This window comes from Melanerpes formicivorus, unplaced genomic scaffold (genome assembly GCF_026170545.1).
Source record: "Melanerpes formicivorus ecotype bairdi unplaced genomic scaffold, bMelFor1.0.p_v2 SCAF_9, whole genome shotgun sequence".
NCBI classification, from domain to species: domain Eukaryota; kingdom Metazoa; phylum Chordata; class Aves; order Piciformes; family Picidae; genus Melanerpes; species Melanerpes formicivorus.
In genome coordinates this window covers 11,870,578-11,888,286 of record NW_027142361.1, presented here as the reverse complement: position 1 = coordinate 11,888,286, position 17,709 = coordinate 11,870,578, and the positions used below count along the sequence as shown (strand labels likewise).

General features: G+C 55.0%; 1 protein-coding gene across 6 annotated transcripts in view; it reads right to left on the bottom strand.

Moving 5' to 3' along the window:
- Nucleotides 1-795: 795 nt before the first annotated feature.
- PTK2B (protein tyrosine kinase 2 beta) overlaps nucleotides 796-17,709 on the bottom strand; it is a 56,341-nt gene continuing 39,427 nt past the window's right edge. The window contains exons 14-32 of one of the 6 annotated variants that reach the window (XM_068143028.1): nucleotides 17,471-17,524; nucleotides 14,259-14,356; nucleotides 14,083-14,167; nucleotides 13,470-13,570; nucleotides 13,263-13,378; nucleotides 12,102-12,202; nucleotides 11,892-11,981; nucleotides 10,713-10,917; nucleotides 9,945-10,053; nucleotides 9,766-9,831; nucleotides 8,158-8,283; nucleotides 7,101-7,247; nucleotides 6,380-6,415; nucleotides 5,534-5,704; nucleotides 5,274-5,321; nucleotides 4,876-5,019; nucleotides 4,386-4,466; nucleotides 4,117-4,296; nucleotides 796-2,046 (exon numbers count right to left, since the gene is read on the bottom strand). In XM_068143028.1, coding sequence (XP_067999129.1) covers nucleotides 1,870-2,046; nucleotides 4,117-4,296; nucleotides 4,386-4,466; nucleotides 4,876-5,019; nucleotides 5,274-5,321; nucleotides 5,534-5,704; nucleotides 6,380-6,415; nucleotides 7,101-7,247; nucleotides 8,158-8,283; nucleotides 9,766-9,831; nucleotides 9,945-10,053; nucleotides 10,713-10,917; nucleotides 11,892-11,981; nucleotides 12,102-12,202; nucleotides 13,263-13,378; nucleotides 13,470-13,570; nucleotides 14,083-14,167; nucleotides 14,259-14,356; nucleotides 17,471-17,524 — 2,135 coding nt within the window. In that variant the 3' untranslated portion in view covers nucleotides 796-1,869. Of the gene's footprint in view, nucleotides 2,047-3,033; nucleotides 3,091-3,831; nucleotides 4,297-4,385; nucleotides 4,467-4,875; nucleotides 5,023-5,273; nucleotides 5,322-5,502; nucleotides 5,705-6,379; nucleotides 6,416-7,100; nucleotides 7,248-8,157; nucleotides 8,284-9,765; nucleotides 9,832-9,944; nucleotides 10,054-10,712; nucleotides 10,918-11,891; nucleotides 11,982-12,101; nucleotides 12,203-13,262; nucleotides 13,379-13,469; nucleotides 13,571-14,082; nucleotides 14,168-14,258; nucleotides 14,357-17,470; nucleotides 17,525-17,709 lie in introns of those variants that run through there. The other 5 variants (XM_068143027.1, XM_068143029.1, XM_068143031.1 and 2 more) reach the window with 5 other exon arrangements.

Genomic DNA, 17,709 nt, shown 5'->3' with positions numbered 1-17,709 from the left:
CATCTAACGGAGGCATCTAACAGAGGCATCTTCCTCCAAGTCATACCCAAAACCCAGCAGCTGTGTCTGGTCATGACTCCAACATGCTGGGCAAGAAAGTGGGACCTTGGAGCTGCTTTAGGACACATCCTAACCGCAGGGTGCTCAGGACCACAGGCTGCAGCAATCAGGCATGACTTGGGGCAAAGCAATAATGCTTTGGATGGCCCATGGAGGAGGAGTATGATTGTGGGATGGAGGTCCCTGCTTGTTCAGCTGGGAATGTCTACTCTGCGAGGCCTAGCCCACGTGCAGACCCTCTGCAACCCACTGGGCATGAGTTCTAAAGCTGGTGGACCCAGCTGGCAAGGGCAGAACCTGTACTGCTGAGGTCCCTCCTGAGCAAATCCTCCTCTCCATCCCATGTCAGATCCCAAACCACCTGGCTCCCATGAGTGCTGCAAACCAGCTTTTCATTTCTAGCTTCCATATGAACTGGATTCCATTGGCTTCTCACTCCAAGAAAGACAGAAAGGTGCCAGTCTCTGAAATGCAAAGACCTGCAGATCCTCTACCAAGACTTGGGGTGAGGGCAGATGGAATCCAGGACCCTCACAAGGACTGTGGGCTGCAGGGGAGAGAAACAGAGGTCCAGAGGGAATGTGGACACAGTAGAACCAGGTTCACCCAGATGGTCACTGGCAAGAGGGCTGGGAGGTCTGACCAGCACAACCCTGAACTCTTCCTGAGAAGCTTCTGGTGACCAAGGAACTCGTCCCCATGGCACAGGGGCAGCAGGTAAGCATGGACACAGCAGGCCTTTGTGCATGGTTTATCTCAGCCAGAACGAACAACGCTGTGGGACGACGCTGGGGTAAAGCCTGAGCCGTAGGGTTTCCAACTCAAGGGCACAAATCCAACAGAGGTTGGGTTGGCCGTTGTGGCTTACACAGAGCAGCTCACAGAAGACTCAGCTGGAAGAGGCAGCGCTCTCCTGGTTCGTGCCACCAAAGGCTGAGGTCCACAAGGTCCCATCCCCGCCCCGCATTCTGCAAGCCTGGGGCTGGGTGTGCTGCAGCCGTGAGCGCTGGGACTGGCTCCAGCGCCCTGCGTGGGCCTGCTTCCCACCGTTAAATTAACTCTTCTGTACAATGTCCAAAGAAACTCGAGCAGACCCGATGGCCGCCTCTCCAATGGCCCCCGGGCACCCCCTGGGGATGCCAGCTGCCCCTAGCCGCCACGTCCCTGAGGGCCGGGGTCCAGGTCCCCGTTGTGACGTGCCGCCCATGGCCATCTGTCCTCCGTCGGTGGGGCCGAGAGACGGACACACGGACCTGGCCGCCGAGTCAGAGGGGTCTTCGGCCTCCCCTGGGGACGGCCAGGTCCCCTCCAGTCCTTCCCAGCCGCGAGATGCCTCCCTTCTTCAGAAGACTGACAAGACAATGCTAAAGACATGAGCAGCTGCAGGAGGAGTGGGATAGGGAGGGCAGGACAGCGAGGCCACAGGAGACACACAGAAGCCAGCTCCTCCGCAACGCTCTCCTCCCATCTCCACCAGCCGAAGCAAGATCATCTGATCTTGTCCTTGTTGGTGACTTCAACCTCCCAGATATCTGCTGGGAACTTAATTCAGCAGGGAGGAGGCAGTCCAGAAGATTCCTGGAGCGAATGGAGGACTGCTTCCTGACACAGCTGTTAAGCGAGCCTACCAGGGGACAGGCTCTGCTTGACCTGCTGTTCTGCAATAGGGAAGGGCTGGTAGGAGATGTGATCGTGGGAGGCTGCCTAGGGTGCAGTGACCACGAGATAGTGAAGTTTTCAATATGCAGGGAGATTGGGAGGAGCACCAACAGAACCTCCACCTTGGACTTCCGAAGGGCGAACTTCAGCCTATTTAAAAATCTTGTCTGCAAAGTCCCCTGGGTACCAGCCCTCATGAACCAAGGGGTTCAGGAGGGTTGGACCTACTTCAAACAGGAGCTCTTGAAGGCACAGGAATTGGCGGTTCCCATGTGCCGGAAGGCAAGCCGGCGGGGAAGGCGACCAGCCTGGATGAGCAAGCAGCTCCTGGAGGATTTAAGGGGGAAGAGGAGGCTGTATCACCTTTGGAAGGAGGGGAAGGCTTCTCGAGGTATGTTCAAGGAAGCTGTTAGATTATGTAGGAATAAAATTAGGGAGGCTAAGGCCCAGCTGGAACTGAAGCTGGCCACCTCAGTCAAAGATAATAAAAAGCATTTTTATAAATATATTAACAATAAGAAGAAGGGCAGGAAGAACCTGCACTCCCTAGTGGACCTGGAGGGGAACACAGTTACTGAGGATGAGGATAAAGCTGAGGTCCTGAACACCTTCTTTACCTCAATGTTTAACAGCAAGGCAGGAGTTCAGGACGAGTGGTCTCCAGAGCTGGGCGTTGGGGTCGGGGAGCAGAGTAATACCCTGGAAATCCATGAGGAGTTAGTTCGGGACCTGCTGAGCCACTTGGATATCCACAAGTCCATGGGACCAGATGGGATCCATCCTAGGGTGCTGAGAGAGCTGGCAGATGTGCTAGCTAGGCCACTCTCCATCATTTTCCTCCAGTCCTGGCTCACTGGTGAGGTCCCAGATGACTGGAAACTGGCCAACATGGTCCCCATCCACAAGAAGGGTCGGATGGAGGAACCTGGAAACTACAGGCCGGTCAGCCTGACCTCAGTGCCAGGGAAAGTGATGGAGCAGATTATCCTGGCAGCAATAACTGCGCACCTGAAGGATGGCCAAGGGCTCAGGTCCAGCCAACATGGATTCAGGAAGGGCAGATCCTGCCTCTCCAACCTGATCTCTTTCTATGATCAGGTGACCCGCCTGGTGGATGTGGGGAGGCCTGTGGATGTGGTCTACCTAGACTTCAGCAAGGCCTTTGACACCGTCCCCCACAGCAAACTGCTGACTAAGCTGTCAGCCTGTGGATTGGACCACTACACTCTGTGCTGGGTTAGGAACTGGCTGGAGGGCCGGGCCCAGAGAGTGGTCGTGAACGGTGCCGCATCCAGCTGGAGGCCAGTCACCAGTGGTGTCCCCCAGGGATCAGTGCTGGGCCCTGTCCTCTTCAACATATTCGTTGATGATCTGGATGAAGGGGTAGAGTCAGTCATCAGCAAGTTTGCAGATGACACAAAGTTAGGGGCAGATGTTAGTCAATTAGAGGGTAGAAAGGCTCTGCAGAGGGACCTCGACCGACTGGAAAGATGGGCAGAGTCCAATGGGATGGCTTTCAACAAGTCCAAGTGCCGAGTGCTGCACTTTGGCTATGGCAATCCCATGCAGAGGTATAGGCTGGGGTCGGAGTGGCTGGAGAGCTCCCAGACAGAGAGGGACCTGGGTGTGCTGATCGACAGCCACCTGAATATGAGCCAGCAGTGTGCTCAGGTGGCCAGGAGGGCCAATAGCATTCTGGCCTGCATTAGGAATAGTGTGGCCAGCAGGAGCAGGGAGGTCATAGTGCCCCTGTACTCTGCTCTGGTTAGGCCGCACCTTGAGTACTGTGTCCAGTTCTGGGCTCCTCAGTTTAAGAAGGACATTGAGACACTTGAGCGTGTCCAGAGAAGGGCAACAAGGCTGGTGAGAGGCCTTGAACACAAGCCCTATGAGGAGAGGCTGAGGGAGCTGGGATTGTTTAGCCTGGAGAAGAGGAGGCTCAGGGGTGACCTTATTGCCCTCTACAACTACCTGAAGGGTGGTTGGAGCCAGGAGGGAGTTGGCCTCTTCTCCCAGGCAACCAGCACCAGAACAAGGGGACACAGTCTCAAGCTGCGCCAGGGGAGGTTCAGACTCGAGGTGAGGAGGAAGTTCTTCACCGAGCGAGTCGTTCGGCATTGGAATGGGTTGCCCAGGGAGGTGGTTGAGTCATCGACCCTGGAGGCGTTCAAGGGAAGATTGGACGTGGCACTTGGTGCCATGGTCTAGTCATGGGGTCTGCGGTGTCAGGTTGGACTCGATGATCCTCGAGGTCCTTTCCAACCTAAGTGATACTGTGATACTGTGATGGTGGTGGTCCCTTTCCTCCTCTCCTTCCCCACCTTTTCTCCTTCCCTCTCTCCACCCACCCCCACCCTGCCCTCACTCCAAGCACAGCTTCACCAGGTTGGCCTGGACCTTGGCTTGATCCACAGCATCCAGGAGGTTCTTAGCGTCCACAGCCAGGGCGTGGGAGGCGGTGAGCATCTGGCGCTTGCACTCCTGACTGAGTGAGGTGACGGCATTCTGCTGAGCCAGGCGCATCTTGTTGATCAGGTCAGCCAAGTCCTTGTTGAGCAGCTTCTGGGTCCCCTCGATCTGGGGGGCGACAGGAATGGGTTACAGAGAGAGGTGCCACCGGTGCCCCACCCTGTGCTGAACCCCTGTCCCCTCCTTCTCGGCCCTACCTCAGTGCGGGAGGCAGCAGGCAGGGCAGGCAGGATCTCATCGATGCTGCTGATCAGCTTCCGCAGGGACAGGCCCATGTTCTGCAGGGAGGGCAGCAGGGTGAGGCTGGGGCCAGGTGCACAGGGAAGTGGTGGATGGGACCAGGCTGGGTCATGCAGGCAAGTATCCCACTCAGGACAGGGGCATGGTGGGATACTCTCCCATTGTTGATCCAAGGACCAAACAGTGAATCAGGGAGTGCTGGAAGCCCCAGTGGAGGAGCAGAGAGTGCTGGAAATGCTCCCACCATTGACCAAGGACACAGCAGAGGAACAAGACATGTTGGCAGTGCTCCACCATTGACCCAAGACCCCAAAAGAGGAACTGGGAATGCTGGCAATGCTCCCTCCTACACATGCAAGACCTTCCTGAGAAGGATGCTTGGTGGTAGCCACTTAGCAACTCCCTCCTCCCTTCCCCATGGAAATTCTGGTGTTGCCCCTGCCCTACCTTCACCACCAGGATGTAGCCCTCTGGGGGCAGGAGGCTGATCTTGTTCTTCAGCTGCAGCACAGCCCTCACCAGCTCCATGACATTGCTGTACACCATGTCATTGGTGCGGTCCAGGTTGGCAGTAGGGGCTGGGTGGATGGACTGCTGGGGAATGGGAACACAATGGGATTAGCTGGGGCAAGGAGAGAAGAACCAATACTGATGGGCAAGCCTGGCCAGACCCATCCAGCTCTCCTTCATTACCCTGGTGCTGCTGGGTCTGTCTGACCCCTTTGAGGTCTGGGGCAGTCAGACGCAGAGGGAGTGATGGAGGTGGAAGAGAAAGAATGAGACTGTGGAGGCGGAGGCAGAGGCAAAGGACCAGGACCATGCTGGCCCAATCCAGGTGGTCTTACCTGCACCCCAAGATTTGGAGGCTTCTGGGGGGGTCCCGTGAACTCTGCTACACCGTCAGTAAGGGAGAGGAAGGAGAGTCACTCCAGCTGCTCCCACAGACATAGGACATGCTGCAAGACCCCCGGGGTCCCTGCCACATCCCACACCACCCTGCAGTCCCACCCCAGCTGTACCACCTCCCAACAGGGTCAGACCCGCTTCGAGCCCCCACACTCAGGACAATCAGACCCCCTGCCCAGGGCAGTCCAAGCTGCTTCCCATGATCTGAGATTTCTTTCATGGAGGGTCCCAAAGCAGGGAGGGATTTGCCCCAAGGCTCCTTGCAGCTGGTCTGGGCCCCACAGGAGTGCTCCTGGGTGGGGGTCACAGGCAGCCCCACACCCCAAGCAGCCAGGGACACATTGTAATCCGTCTCCTTCTCTGGGAGCAGCTGCAGGGGAAAGAAACAGCAATGAGAGGCAGAAAGTTCAGGATGGAGGCAGTGAAGAGGGAGCCAACACCATCACCTACCCAGAACTCTGCACCACCTCATTAACATTTCCAGATTAATTACCCCCAATGCAAAGGCTACATATGCATAAATATAGAGGTCTAGAGCACAGGTCTTATGAGGAGCAGCTGTGGGAACTGGGGTTGTTCAGCCTGGAGAAAAGGAGACTCAGAGGAGACCTTCCCACTCTCTACAACTCCCTGAGAGGAGGTTGGGCAAGGTGGGGCATGGTCTCTTCTCCCAGGGACCAAGAGAGGAAATGCTTTCACGTTGTACCAAGGGAGGTTTAGGCTGGACACATGGAACAATTTCTTCCCCAGCAGGGTTGTCAAGCCCTGGGACAGGCTGTCCAGGACAGTGGTAGTGTCACCATCCCTGGAAGAACTGAAAAACCATGTTAGCTGTGGTGCTGAGGGACAGGGTTTAGTGGCAACCTGGCAGCGCAGGGTTGAATGGCTGGACTCGATGGCCTCAAAGGTCTTTTCCAGCCTAAACCACTCCATTGATCACCCATCCATGCCAAAGCAAAGGAGGATCCCTGAACATCCCCAACACAAGGACCTTCTGCACCCAAATACACCCCAAGCTGGCTCCTCTGGGACTGGCACCACTCACCGGAGGGAGGTTGTTGTTCATAAACACCGTTGGGTCCTGCCAAGGAGGAGAAGGTTTGTGAGAGGAGCATGGGGAAAAAAGAGGCAGAAGAGAGGGAAAATGGAATTTTCCCAGGAGACTCATGCAATACATCACAGGGGTCTATCTCTGAAGGGTGTGGGAATGTGGGAGGGGAAAAGGCTTTGTGCCCATCACTGCTCCCATCTCCATCCTACCACCCCTATTTACTCTCCACCTGCTCCTGGGCCACCAGAAGCCTCCACCTGCTGCTCCACACACACAAAGCTTCATTCAAGCAGCTGTTTGCATCCACTTGGTATCCAACAGCCCTGGGGGGCCAGGGGGAGCTGGGCTGTGTGAGTCCATTGAATGAAAGACATGGGAGCCTCCTCCCAAGCCTGTCCCACCATGAGCTGATGCCTTAGTCACACAGTAGCCATCTCCAGCCCTGGTTTTGAAAGCACTGCAAAAGCTCCTTTAGATGCACAGCTCAAGGAACTGAAACCTGCCCAAGTTTCAAAGCACTCATTTTGCAGCGAAGCAGCTCTGTGATGTGTAGCAAATAAAGTGGTGTGCAAGAGGTGTGGCTGCTGGAGGAGTCATTCCTTTGGGGAAAACTGGCTTTGGCTTTCCCAGCCCTCAGGACCAACCTCCATGGCTGCTGTGTCTCTTTGGCCACCTTCCTGAGGGTGCCAGAGCTGAAAGGCTCAAGGCCACTCACCAGGGACTTCTCCTCCTGCCGCAGCCACTGGTAGTCCTCCACCATCTGCTTCTGCTGCTTGTCCAGGACCTGCTGCATCTTGAGCCTCTCCATCTCCCAGAGTTTCTGTGCCTCCTCCCGGCTGCTGGGACGGAGGAAGTCTTCCTCCTGGTGCATTGAGTCAGCAGTGAAGGGGGCAGTCAGGAGCCAGGGACCCTCTGGTTTTGGCACAGGAGCCCTAAGCCCTGCTCCATGCATGCAAAGTCATGCTCCAGACCTCAGCAGCCACGAACCTCCAAGCTGAATCTGGGGAGCATTTGGGTTTCCAGCAGGTTTCCAACAGAGAGGAGAAACCACCACCTGCCCCCCCCTCCCATCTCAGCACCTTCCACATGTAGCATGCATGGACCAGCCCGGGGTGGGGAGCAGCTGATTTTCCTCTTGGTGCCAGACACAGATGGCAGCGCAGCTGTGCCAGCACACGGGGCACAGCACCACAGGATCCACCCCAAAAACACCCAGCTCTGACCTGGGGGCTGGAGGAACCAAGCCCAGGTTGCAAATCACCATTGGCATTTCAGGAGACAACATCAGGTGTGAGGAGCTGACCCGAGGCTTCAAAGAGCAGAAGCCACCTGTCTCCTGCCTGGTTTGGGGGCCACCAGTGCCAGTGGCTCATCCACTAACATGCTGGTGGTCTGGAGACACATCAGAACCCTTTACAAACAACACCCATGGGGAGACAGCGCCTATTGGGCCCTCCTGCAGCTGGCTGGGGAGCAACACTGAGCTCGAAGCAGCAGAGGCAGCAGCAGAGAACCCTCAGAACCCTCTATCCTCAGAGAACCTCAGAGCCCTTTACAAACAGCACCCATGGGGTGACAGGATTGGGCCCTCCTGCAGCTGGCTGGGGAGCAACACTGAGCTCGAAGCAGCAGAGGCAGCAGCAGAGGCAGCAGCAGAGAGCAGAGTGTGGTGCAGCCAGCAGCCCTCCCACTGAGACTTTGCCTCCTAGAGGGTCCTTGAGGAGGCCAGCCAGGCCCAGGCTGTCCTCTGGAGGGAGGAAGGCCTCTCTTACCCTCATGCTGTGGCGCTTGAAGACGTTGTGGCGGTTGAGCGGTGGCGTGTGCAGGGAGCTGGCTGGAGACTGGTACTCGATGGGGCTGGTGAGCGTGGGTGAGCTGGCACACAGACCCTCGGGCACCTAGGTGGGGGGCAGGGGAGGCCGGGCAGCGGGGGGAGGCAGGCACAAAACAAGGCCAAGGGGGTGGTGGTTAGTGCAGACAGGTGGACAGGGTGATCAGACAACATGGGGGAGCAGCTTTCACACAGGGAGCAGCCTCTACCCTCAGAGAATCATAGAACTGTCAGGGTTGGAGCAAGGATCAGCCAGTTCCAACCCCCCTGCCATGGGCAGGGACACTTCACACTACAGCAGGTTGCTCACAGCCACATCTAGCCTGGCCTTAAAAACCTCCAGGGGTGAAGCCTCTACCACCTCCTGGGCAACCTGTGCCAGTGTCTCACCACCCTCATGGGGAAGAACTTCTTCCTAACATCCAATCTGAATCTACCCATTTCTAGTTCTGATCCATTCCCCCTGGTCCTATCACTCCCTGACACCCTAAAAAGTCCCTCCCCAGCTTTCTTGTAGGCCCCCTTCAGATACTGGAAGGCCACAATAAGGTCTCCTCAGAGCCTTCTCTTCTCCAGACTGAACAGCCCCAACTCCCTCAGTCTGTCCTCATAGGAGAGCAGCTCCAGCCTCCTGCTCATCCTCGTGGCCCTTCTCTGGACACACTCCAGCACCTCCAGATCCTTCCTGTAATAGGGGCTCCAGAACTGGACACAGTACTCCAGGTGGGGTCTCACCAGAGCAGAGCAGAGGGGGAGAATCCCCTCCCTCAACCTGCTGGCTATGCTTCTCTTGATGCAGCTCAGGATGTGATGCCCATCTGTGCAGCAGGATCAAGACCTTCCTCCCTTCTTGGCTCTTCCTTGACTATGGGCTTGAGACTTTCCTATGCTGCCTGGACCCTGTCCAGCCTTGAAAGAGCACCCAAAATAGAATCATAGACTCACAGAAAGGTTTGGGTTGGAAGGAGCCTTTCAAGGTCATCTAGTTAAACCCCTCTGCAGTCAGCAGGGACATCTTCCACTAGAGCGGGTTGCTCAGAGCCCTGTCCAACCTGACCTGGAATGGTTCCTAGGATGGGACATCTACAACCTCCTTAATCAATCTTGGGCCAGTGTCTCACCACCCTCAGTGTAAACAATTTCTTCCTCATATTGAGTCTAAATCCACCCTCAAATAGTTGCTCCTGAAGGTTTCTTGAGCTGCTGTTGAGGGTTTCACCCTGATGCTCCAGGGTCCAGCACCAGTCCTTGTAGAGGAGGTGATTTGTGACATGCAGGGAATCCAAACTCAGCTCAGGTAACACCAGAGAGATCAGACCTCCTCTCCATTTAGCAATGGGTGCAATCTCCCCCTCCTAGGACAAAAGTCTCTCTGCCAGCTCCAAGGGGTGAATGCAGGGCAAGGTCCTGCTGGCAAGGTGATAGGAGGCACTTGGTGGTGGCATGGGGTGCCTTAGAACCCCAAAAGCCCTGAGGGCATGAGATTCAGGAAGGACCTTCTGAGGTTGACCTCATGTCCCTGTGGGACTCTCTGGTTGTACAACCTTACCTGAAACTGCATCTTGGGAGCCAGGAGGTTGTTCTGGGGTGGTGGCTTGTACTTGGGTCTGCTGGGCTGCAAGGAGTGGAGGAGGGAGAAATGTGTGGTGGGTGAGAGCTCAGGGTGGTCTCACTTCTGCTGCAGCCAGGGAGATGAACCTGCCTGCACAGGCTCTGCCCTCTCCTCACCTTGGGAGGAGGCTCCTGGAAGGACGGCGGCTCCAGGATCTTGGGAGGCCAGTGGCGGTTGTTCCTCTCCTGCTCCTTGGCCAGCTCCTTCTCCATCAGGTAGATGTAACTGCAGGGGGAGATGGAGGGTGACAGCCCTGGGAGGGATCACTGTCACATCTCCCATACCCCAGAGGGTGGGGATGCTTGCTTGAGCTGGATGGACCATGGAAAATACCAAGGGGCAAGGAGGGGTGGGAAGAGAAGAGGAAGAGGATGTGGAGGACAGAATATGGTCACAGCATCACCCTGGCTGACCTCAGTGAGATGTGGAGTCAGAATTCCCCTGCAAGACTCCCTCCCAGGAAGCAAAGCACACTAGGAACCACTACCACCCCGGGGACAGGTGGCCTCACATGGGCTCAAATAGATAGAAAGAAGAAATTGTTTATGCCACAGGTGGTGAGACCCTGGCCCAGGTTGCCCAGAGAGGTGATAGATGCCCCATCCCTGGGACCATTCCAGGTCAGGCTGGCTGGGGCTCTGAGCAACCTGCTCTAGTTGAAGATGTCCCTGCTGACTGCAGGGGGGTTGGACTAGATGAGCTTGAAAGGTCCCTTCCCACCTCAACCATTCCATGATTCAATGCTTTTGTGATTCAAATGGTCCTTCAAAATCAGACTTGGGCAGAAAACTCCAGACCCCAAATCTTGTTTATTTGGCTCCTTCACCCTCTTGCTCACCCTTCCATCAAACCAGAGACTCCCTCAGCCCATCCTCAGCACTCACCTCAAGCTGCAAACCAAGTCCTTGAACTTGGGCCTTTCGCTGGGGTCATAGTCCCAGCAGCGTGTCATAAGGGTGTAGAGCACAGGTGGGCAGAGCTCGGGCTTGGGCAGGCGGTCCCCCCTCTCCAGGACCCCAATCACAACCTTGTTCTCCAGCCAGAAGAAGGGCTGCTTGCCATAGCTCAGGATCTCCCACATGCACACAGCTGTGGAAGCAAGGTGAGCAAGCTCAGCTGATGCTGGCACCGGGGGATGCTGCCCTTGCTTGGGGTTTTGGGGACACAGTGACAGCGCCACACTCTGTGCTGTGACACCAGGTCACTTGGCTGCTAGACCTTCCTGGGCCCTGGGTGACAAATGCAGAGGAAAGACCTAACTGCTCTCTTGGGGAGCTTTGAGGAGCACAGCTGCTGGTGGCTGATGCTCATGGGGCTATTAGGGACAGACCAACAGACAGATGAGCACGGGAGGCGGTGGGGATGGGCTGACAGGCAAGAGGATGGATGTTTGCAGGGGGCAGACTTCAACTCAGCCCCTCAACCATCTTGAATTCACTGGAGGAGAAGCAAGCATCTAACTGATGGTTGAATTAGGAGAAGCTCTGCTCCAGGAGTCCTTTCCTGAACCTCCCAGCTCCAGAGCAGGATTTGTCCCTGTGCAATCCAACAGAGAGCTACCAGGATGATTAAGGGACTGGAGCACTGCCCTGTGAGGAGAGGCTGAGAGCTCTGGGGCTGTTCAGTCTGGAGAAGAGAAGACTGAGAGGGAATTTAATAAATGTTTATCAATATCTGAGGGCTGAGGGTCAAGAGGGAGGGGACAGGCTCTGCTCAGTTGCACCCTGTGATAGGACAAGGGGCAATGGATAGAAACTACAGCACAGGAGGTTCCACCTCACCATGAGAAACTTTTTCACTGGGAGGGTCACAGAGCACTGGAACAGGCTGCCCAGAGAGGTTGTGGAGTCTCCTTCTCTGGACACTTTCAAGCCCCATCTGGATGTGCTCCTGTGTGACCTGTGCTGGATTCTCTGGTCCTGCTCTGGCAGGGGGGTTGGACTCGATGATCTCCAGAGGTCCCTTTCAACCCCTAACATCCTGTGATCCTGTGATTAAGATGATGCCAGGGGAGGTGGATGATGGCCAGGACCCCTGGACTCTGCCCCCACCCCACCACGCACCGAACATCCAGACGTCGCTGGCCGTCGTGAAGCGGCGGAAGTTGATGGACTCAGGAGACATCCACTTGATGGGGAGACGGGTGACAGAGGCTGGAAGGAGAGGGAAGATGGTGGCCAAGCTCACTGCAGGGGAAATGGAGCAGCCCTGGCACAGGCAGGGCAGGGTAAAGAGGTCTCAGCTCTCAGCAAGCCCCATCATGGAGGTCTTACCTTTGTAGTACTCCTCATCCTCGATGTACCTGGAGAGCCCAAAGTCTCCCAGCTTCACACAGTCTGGGGAGGCCACCAGAATGTTTCTCACAGCAATATCCCTTCAAGGAGAGAGACCCTTGGCTGAGGAGAGGGGATAGAGAGGTGAGGCCACAACTTGAATGATGCCTTCAGTTTTGGACCACTCACTCCAAGGAGGACGTGGAGGGGCTGGAGAACATCCAGAGAAGGGCAACAAAGCTGGGGAAGGGTCTGGAGCACAAGTCCTAAGAAGAGCAGCTGAGGGGACTGGGGTTGCTTAGTCTGGAGAAAAGAAGGCTCAGGGAAGAGCTCACTCTCTACAACTCACTGAGAGGAGGTCAGAGCAAGGTAGGAGTGGGTCTTTCCTCCCAAGTCACAATCAGTAGGACAAGAGGAAACAGCCTCAAGCTGTGCCAGGGGACTTTGAGGTTGGACAAGAGGAACAACTTCCTCAGGGAAAGGGTTGTCAAGCCCAGCAACAGGCTGTCCAGGGCAGGGGTGGAGTCCCTGTCCCTGGAGGGATTGAAAAACCATACAGATGTGGTGCTGAGGGACATGGTTTAGTGGTGACCTGGCAGTGCTGGGTTAATGGTTGGACTCAATGATCTTAAAGGTCCTTTCCAATCTCAACAGTTCTGTGGTTCCATGATTGTATGAGAAGAGATGGAGAGCTCATCTGGCTCATCAAAGGGTCTGCATCAAAGCATGCTGCCAGCATCTGCTTCTGCCTGCTCCTGCTCACCACCTGCTTGTCCACCCCTGCATTCCAGAGGACACAGTCTCAAGCTGCACCAGGGGAGGTTTAGGCTGGATGTTAGGAAGAAGTTCTTCATAGAGAAAGAGATTGGTCATTGGAATGTGCTGCCCAGGGAAGTGGTGGAGTCACCATCACTGGAGGTGTTTAGGAAGAGACTGGATGTGGTGCTTGGTGCCATGGTTTAGTTGATCAGATGGTGCTGGGTGATAGGTTGGACTCGATGATCTGAAAGGTCTCTTCCAACCTGGTTAATTCTATTCTATTCTATTCTATTCTATTCTATTCTATTCTATTCTATTCTATTCTATTCTATTCTATTCTATTCCCTGTCTTCTCCTGCCTCTCCTGGCATCCTGCCTGGCTCCTGTACCCTCCTGCCCTACCTGTGGACGCAGTTGATGGCCTCCAGGTAGGCGAGGGCTTTGCTGACCTGCAGTGCGTAGAGGATGAGGGTGGGCACCGCCAGGCAGTGCTTGTTCTGCTCCAGGTATTGTCCCAGCTGCAACGGGACAAAGAAAGCAGGCTCAGGGACCAAGGAAGGGCAGGAAGGGTGGCCAAGGGATGGGATCCAGCAGTGGGATCCTGCTCACCTCTCCATAGGGGTAGAGCTCCATGATGATCCAGGTGGGCTCCTCTTCTGCGATGCCAATGAGCTTCACAATATGGGGGTGGTCCAACTTCTTCATTAGCACTGCAGGGAGACTACATCAGGCACCCTGAAATTGGGGGACCCCACTTCAGGAGTCCCAAACCCCTGTCCTGGGGTGTAGGGGCAGGGTTCTGCCATGAAGCCAGAGACAGAGCAGGAAGAGTCACCAGGGGTAGCCTCATTTGTCCCCAAAGGGACTGAGGCTCCTGGTTTCCATCTCCGCAGGGATCTACATCTGGGCGGTGCCCATCTGCCCCTCAAACAAGGCTTCAGCAGCTCTTCTTCCCCCTCCTCAGTAGCCATCCCTCTCAGAAATGAAGTAATTTGGAGAACACTCCTGTCACAGGAGTGAGGACATGGGCCACCTCCCTCTTCCTGCTCTATCCTGCATTGCAAAGGCAATTTGTCCCCAGGCAGAGATCAGAAGATGCCAGGACAGGGTTCTGCCATCCTGGCTGTAACACCCCACCACTGCAGGCTCCACTCCTCTCCCCCAGGCTGGGTGCTGAGAAGGCTCTGAGCAGACTAAAGTGCAGCAGAACCTCCTGGTGTACCTGCTTCGCTCAGGAACTTGTCTTTATTCTCTGGGCTGCAGTCCTTCTTGCAGGTCTTCACAGCCACGTTGATCTGCTCCCCTTTCTGCAAGAAGGAAGGAGGGTGGCTGCTTTACCCTGCTCCCCCTCTGGCCACAGTGGAGGCTGGCAGGGCAGGGAGAGGCCAGGAAGCTCACTGGGGTGTTGTAAATTCCCTCGTAGACCTCTCCGAAGAAGCCTTCTCCGAGGATCCTGCCCAAGGTGATGTCCTCTCGGGAGATCCCATAGTGCTGAACTGCAGGGACACACAAGGGCAGGGCTGGCAGTACCAGCAGGCAGGCAGCTGCCTGTAGCCCTGCCCACTTCCATAGGTATAGACGACGGAGATTGGAGTCAATACAGCTGACCAATATGATCGAGTATTGTTCCTTTATTGTTCCATTATTGCAGGCCTATGGTGCAGGCCTGTGGTGCAAGTATAGCACAGTAAAGCGTAGAAGAAGAAGAGGAAGGAAAGGCAGAAGTGCGTAGCAAGGGAACTTCTACAACTTATATAAACTCGCAGTGCCTTGTTGGCATGGTTTCATCGGTTCCCTATGAGTGACCACACATTGCACTATTATAGATTATTGGTCCAACTACTAACGACATGCAACGTTTGTTAATGCAGGTGCATGTCCTGTGTCCTGTTGTCCCAAGATAACTTTCCGTGTTTATAGCTACCAGTGCCTTGTTTTAGTTACATGTGTGAGAGACTAAAAGTTTGTCTCTCTTGGTGTGAGTCAACAAAGATAAAATCACTTGCTGCTTGCGCAGACAATAGCTGACAGAGCCACTGGAACGACTCTTGGAAGGTGCAAAGATAACATTGCTCACTGGGCCACAGTTGGCCTACAACAATGACCCAGCCATTCACGCCTTCAGGACAAGATAATCTCCACCCATCAAGTACCCTGGAAAGGGTAGACAATGATGTGTAATGAGTGTGGGGGGTTTGTCTGGATGGAGGCCAAGGAGGCAGAGAGCCCCCCTCCACCCCCCATCCAGATCTCTTGCCCAAACACACAGAAATGCACAGAAAGATTTCCGGGGAAACGATACCTGGATATTCACCTAAGGATTATTTCCTGCCCCTGGAATTCCTGAGGGACAATACTTGGATACATACCTAAGGACTAAAAACTGTATAAAAGACTGGAGCCACTACTGGCTATTTTGGAGAAAAACAGAGAAGAAAAACGCAGAAGGAAAATGTGGGGGACTGTGTCTCCCAGACTGGATGATTAAAGGGGAGAAAAACGGAGATGAAGGAAAACACAGGAGACGGACCATGCCGCTGAGAAGGGAAAGCCGGGACAATGCTGCTCCGGAGAAAAGAGGCTGCCCAGAGGACCACAGCTCTTCTCCAGCCAAGGCCTCAGCACCATTCCTGTACCAACCCAACATCTCCCCAGAGGACCACAGCTCTTCCCCAGCCAGAGCCTCAGCACCATTCCTGTACCAACCCAACATCTCCCCAGAGGACCACAGCTCTTCCCCAGCCAGAGCCTCAGCACCATTTCTCTACAAACCCAACATCTCCTGCAGCACCTTTCCTCCACAGACTCAAACTGTCTTGGGGGGGATGAGGGGTGTGGTAATATAATTCCTTTCCTCTTCACTCTCTCTTCTCTCTCTCCTTCTCTATTTTCTCCCTCTCCCCTTCTTATGTCCACTTTATTTATGTAATAAATAGTCTAGCTGTTGATATTTTGGCCTCGTTTGTGCCTCTAATTTCACAACACAGGAATATTTAAAAGAACTGTGTCACCGGACTGAGACAACATGCTGAAGGCACAGCACTGTTTTGCTACACTGCTAGCTGGCTCTGCACTTATGCTGAGCATGGCCTACCACCATGTCAGACTCTAGGCCTGCACTGCCAGATTGCTCACACTGCTCGTCGCTGGCATTGCCACACATAGGCAGAGGATGCTGGTGACCCCAGCCCTCTCCATCACATCCTCAGCAAGGTCCTCTCTCATGGCAGCTCCTTCAGTCCCTCTGAAGTGCAGGCCTGCATTAGGAATACCTGGCCTGCATTAGGAATACCTGGCCTGCATTAGGAATAGTGTGGCCAGCAGGAGCAGGGAAGTCATTGTGCCCCTGTACTCTGCATTGCTTAGGCCGCACCTTGAGTACTGTGTCCAGTTCTGGGTCCCTCAGTTTAAGAAGGACATCGAGACACTTGAACGTGTCCAGAGAAGGGCAACAAGGCTGGTGAGAGGCCTTGAACACAAGCCCTATGAGGAGAGGCTGAGGGAGCTGGGATTGTTTAGCCTGGAGAAGAGGAGGCTCAGGGGAGACCTCATTGCCCTCTACAACTACCTGAAAGGTGGTTGTAGCCGGGAGGGGTTTGGCCTCTTCTCCCAGGCAACCAGCACCAGAACAAGGGGACACAGTCTCGAGCTGTGCCAGGGGAGGTTTAGACTCGAGGTGAGGAGAAAGTTCTTCACCGAGCGAGTCATTCGTCATTGGAATGGGCTGCCCAGGGAGGTGGTGGAGTCACCGTCCCTGGAGGCGTTCAAGAGGAGATTGGACGTGGCACTTGATGCCATGGTCTAGTCATGGGGTCTGTGTTTATAGGTTGGACTCGATGATCCTCGAGGTCTCTTCCAACCTTAGTTGTACTGTGATACTGTAAAGCCTTGTTCTCAGCTTTGGAGGGATGGGGTGGGAAACTGGAGTGGGCAGGAGGAGGTGGGAGGGCTTGGCTGGGGTGCTGGGAGATAGGCAATTTCACCATGAGCCAGCAATATGTCCTGGTGGCCAGTGTTCTCCTGGGGTGCATTCAGAAGAGCGTGGCCAGCAGGTTGAGGGATGTTCTCCCCCTCTACTCTGCCCTAGTGAGGCCACACCTGGAGTCCAGTTGTGGGCTCCCCAGTTCAAGAGAGACAGGGAATTGCTGGAGAGAGTCCAGTGGGGGCTACAAAGATGCTTAGGTGACTGAAGGATCTTTCTGAGGAGGAAAACCTAAGACCTGGGGCTGTTTGGCCTGGAGAAGAGCAGCCTGAGAGGATCTTCTCAATGCTGATCAATAGCTAAAGGATGGGGGTAAGGAAGATGCTGTCCAGCAACAGGACAAGGGGCAGTAGGCACAAACTGGAACTTAGGAGGTTTTGTCTCAAGAGGAGGAGAAAATTCTTTCCTGTGAGGATACTGGAGCCCTGGATCAGGCTGCCCAGAGGGGTTATGGAGTCTCCTCTGGAGAGATACCAAACCCACTTGGATCCAATCCCAGGCAACCTGTTGTGAGTGACTCTGTTTTAACAGGGGGTTGGACTAGATGAACTCCAGAGGTCCCTTCCAACCCCACCAGGCAGTGACTCTGTGAGATGGGCAAGGAAGGAGCCAGAGGCATGGAACCTACCTCCAGATCTTGGTCTTGAAGACTCATCAGGGATTTCAGCATAAATGTCAGATTCTAGGGCAAGAAGGAAGTTGCAGACAGGGAGTCAGGCATGGCACTGGGCAGGGGAGGATCTTGCAGCCTCACCCAGCCTGGAGCAGCCTCCACAGGGATCAAGACCATCAGGATGCTCAGCTGCATCTCAACTTCCAGGCAAAGGGCTGCTGGGGATGCCCAGCTCTGCCAAACCCCCATGGAAC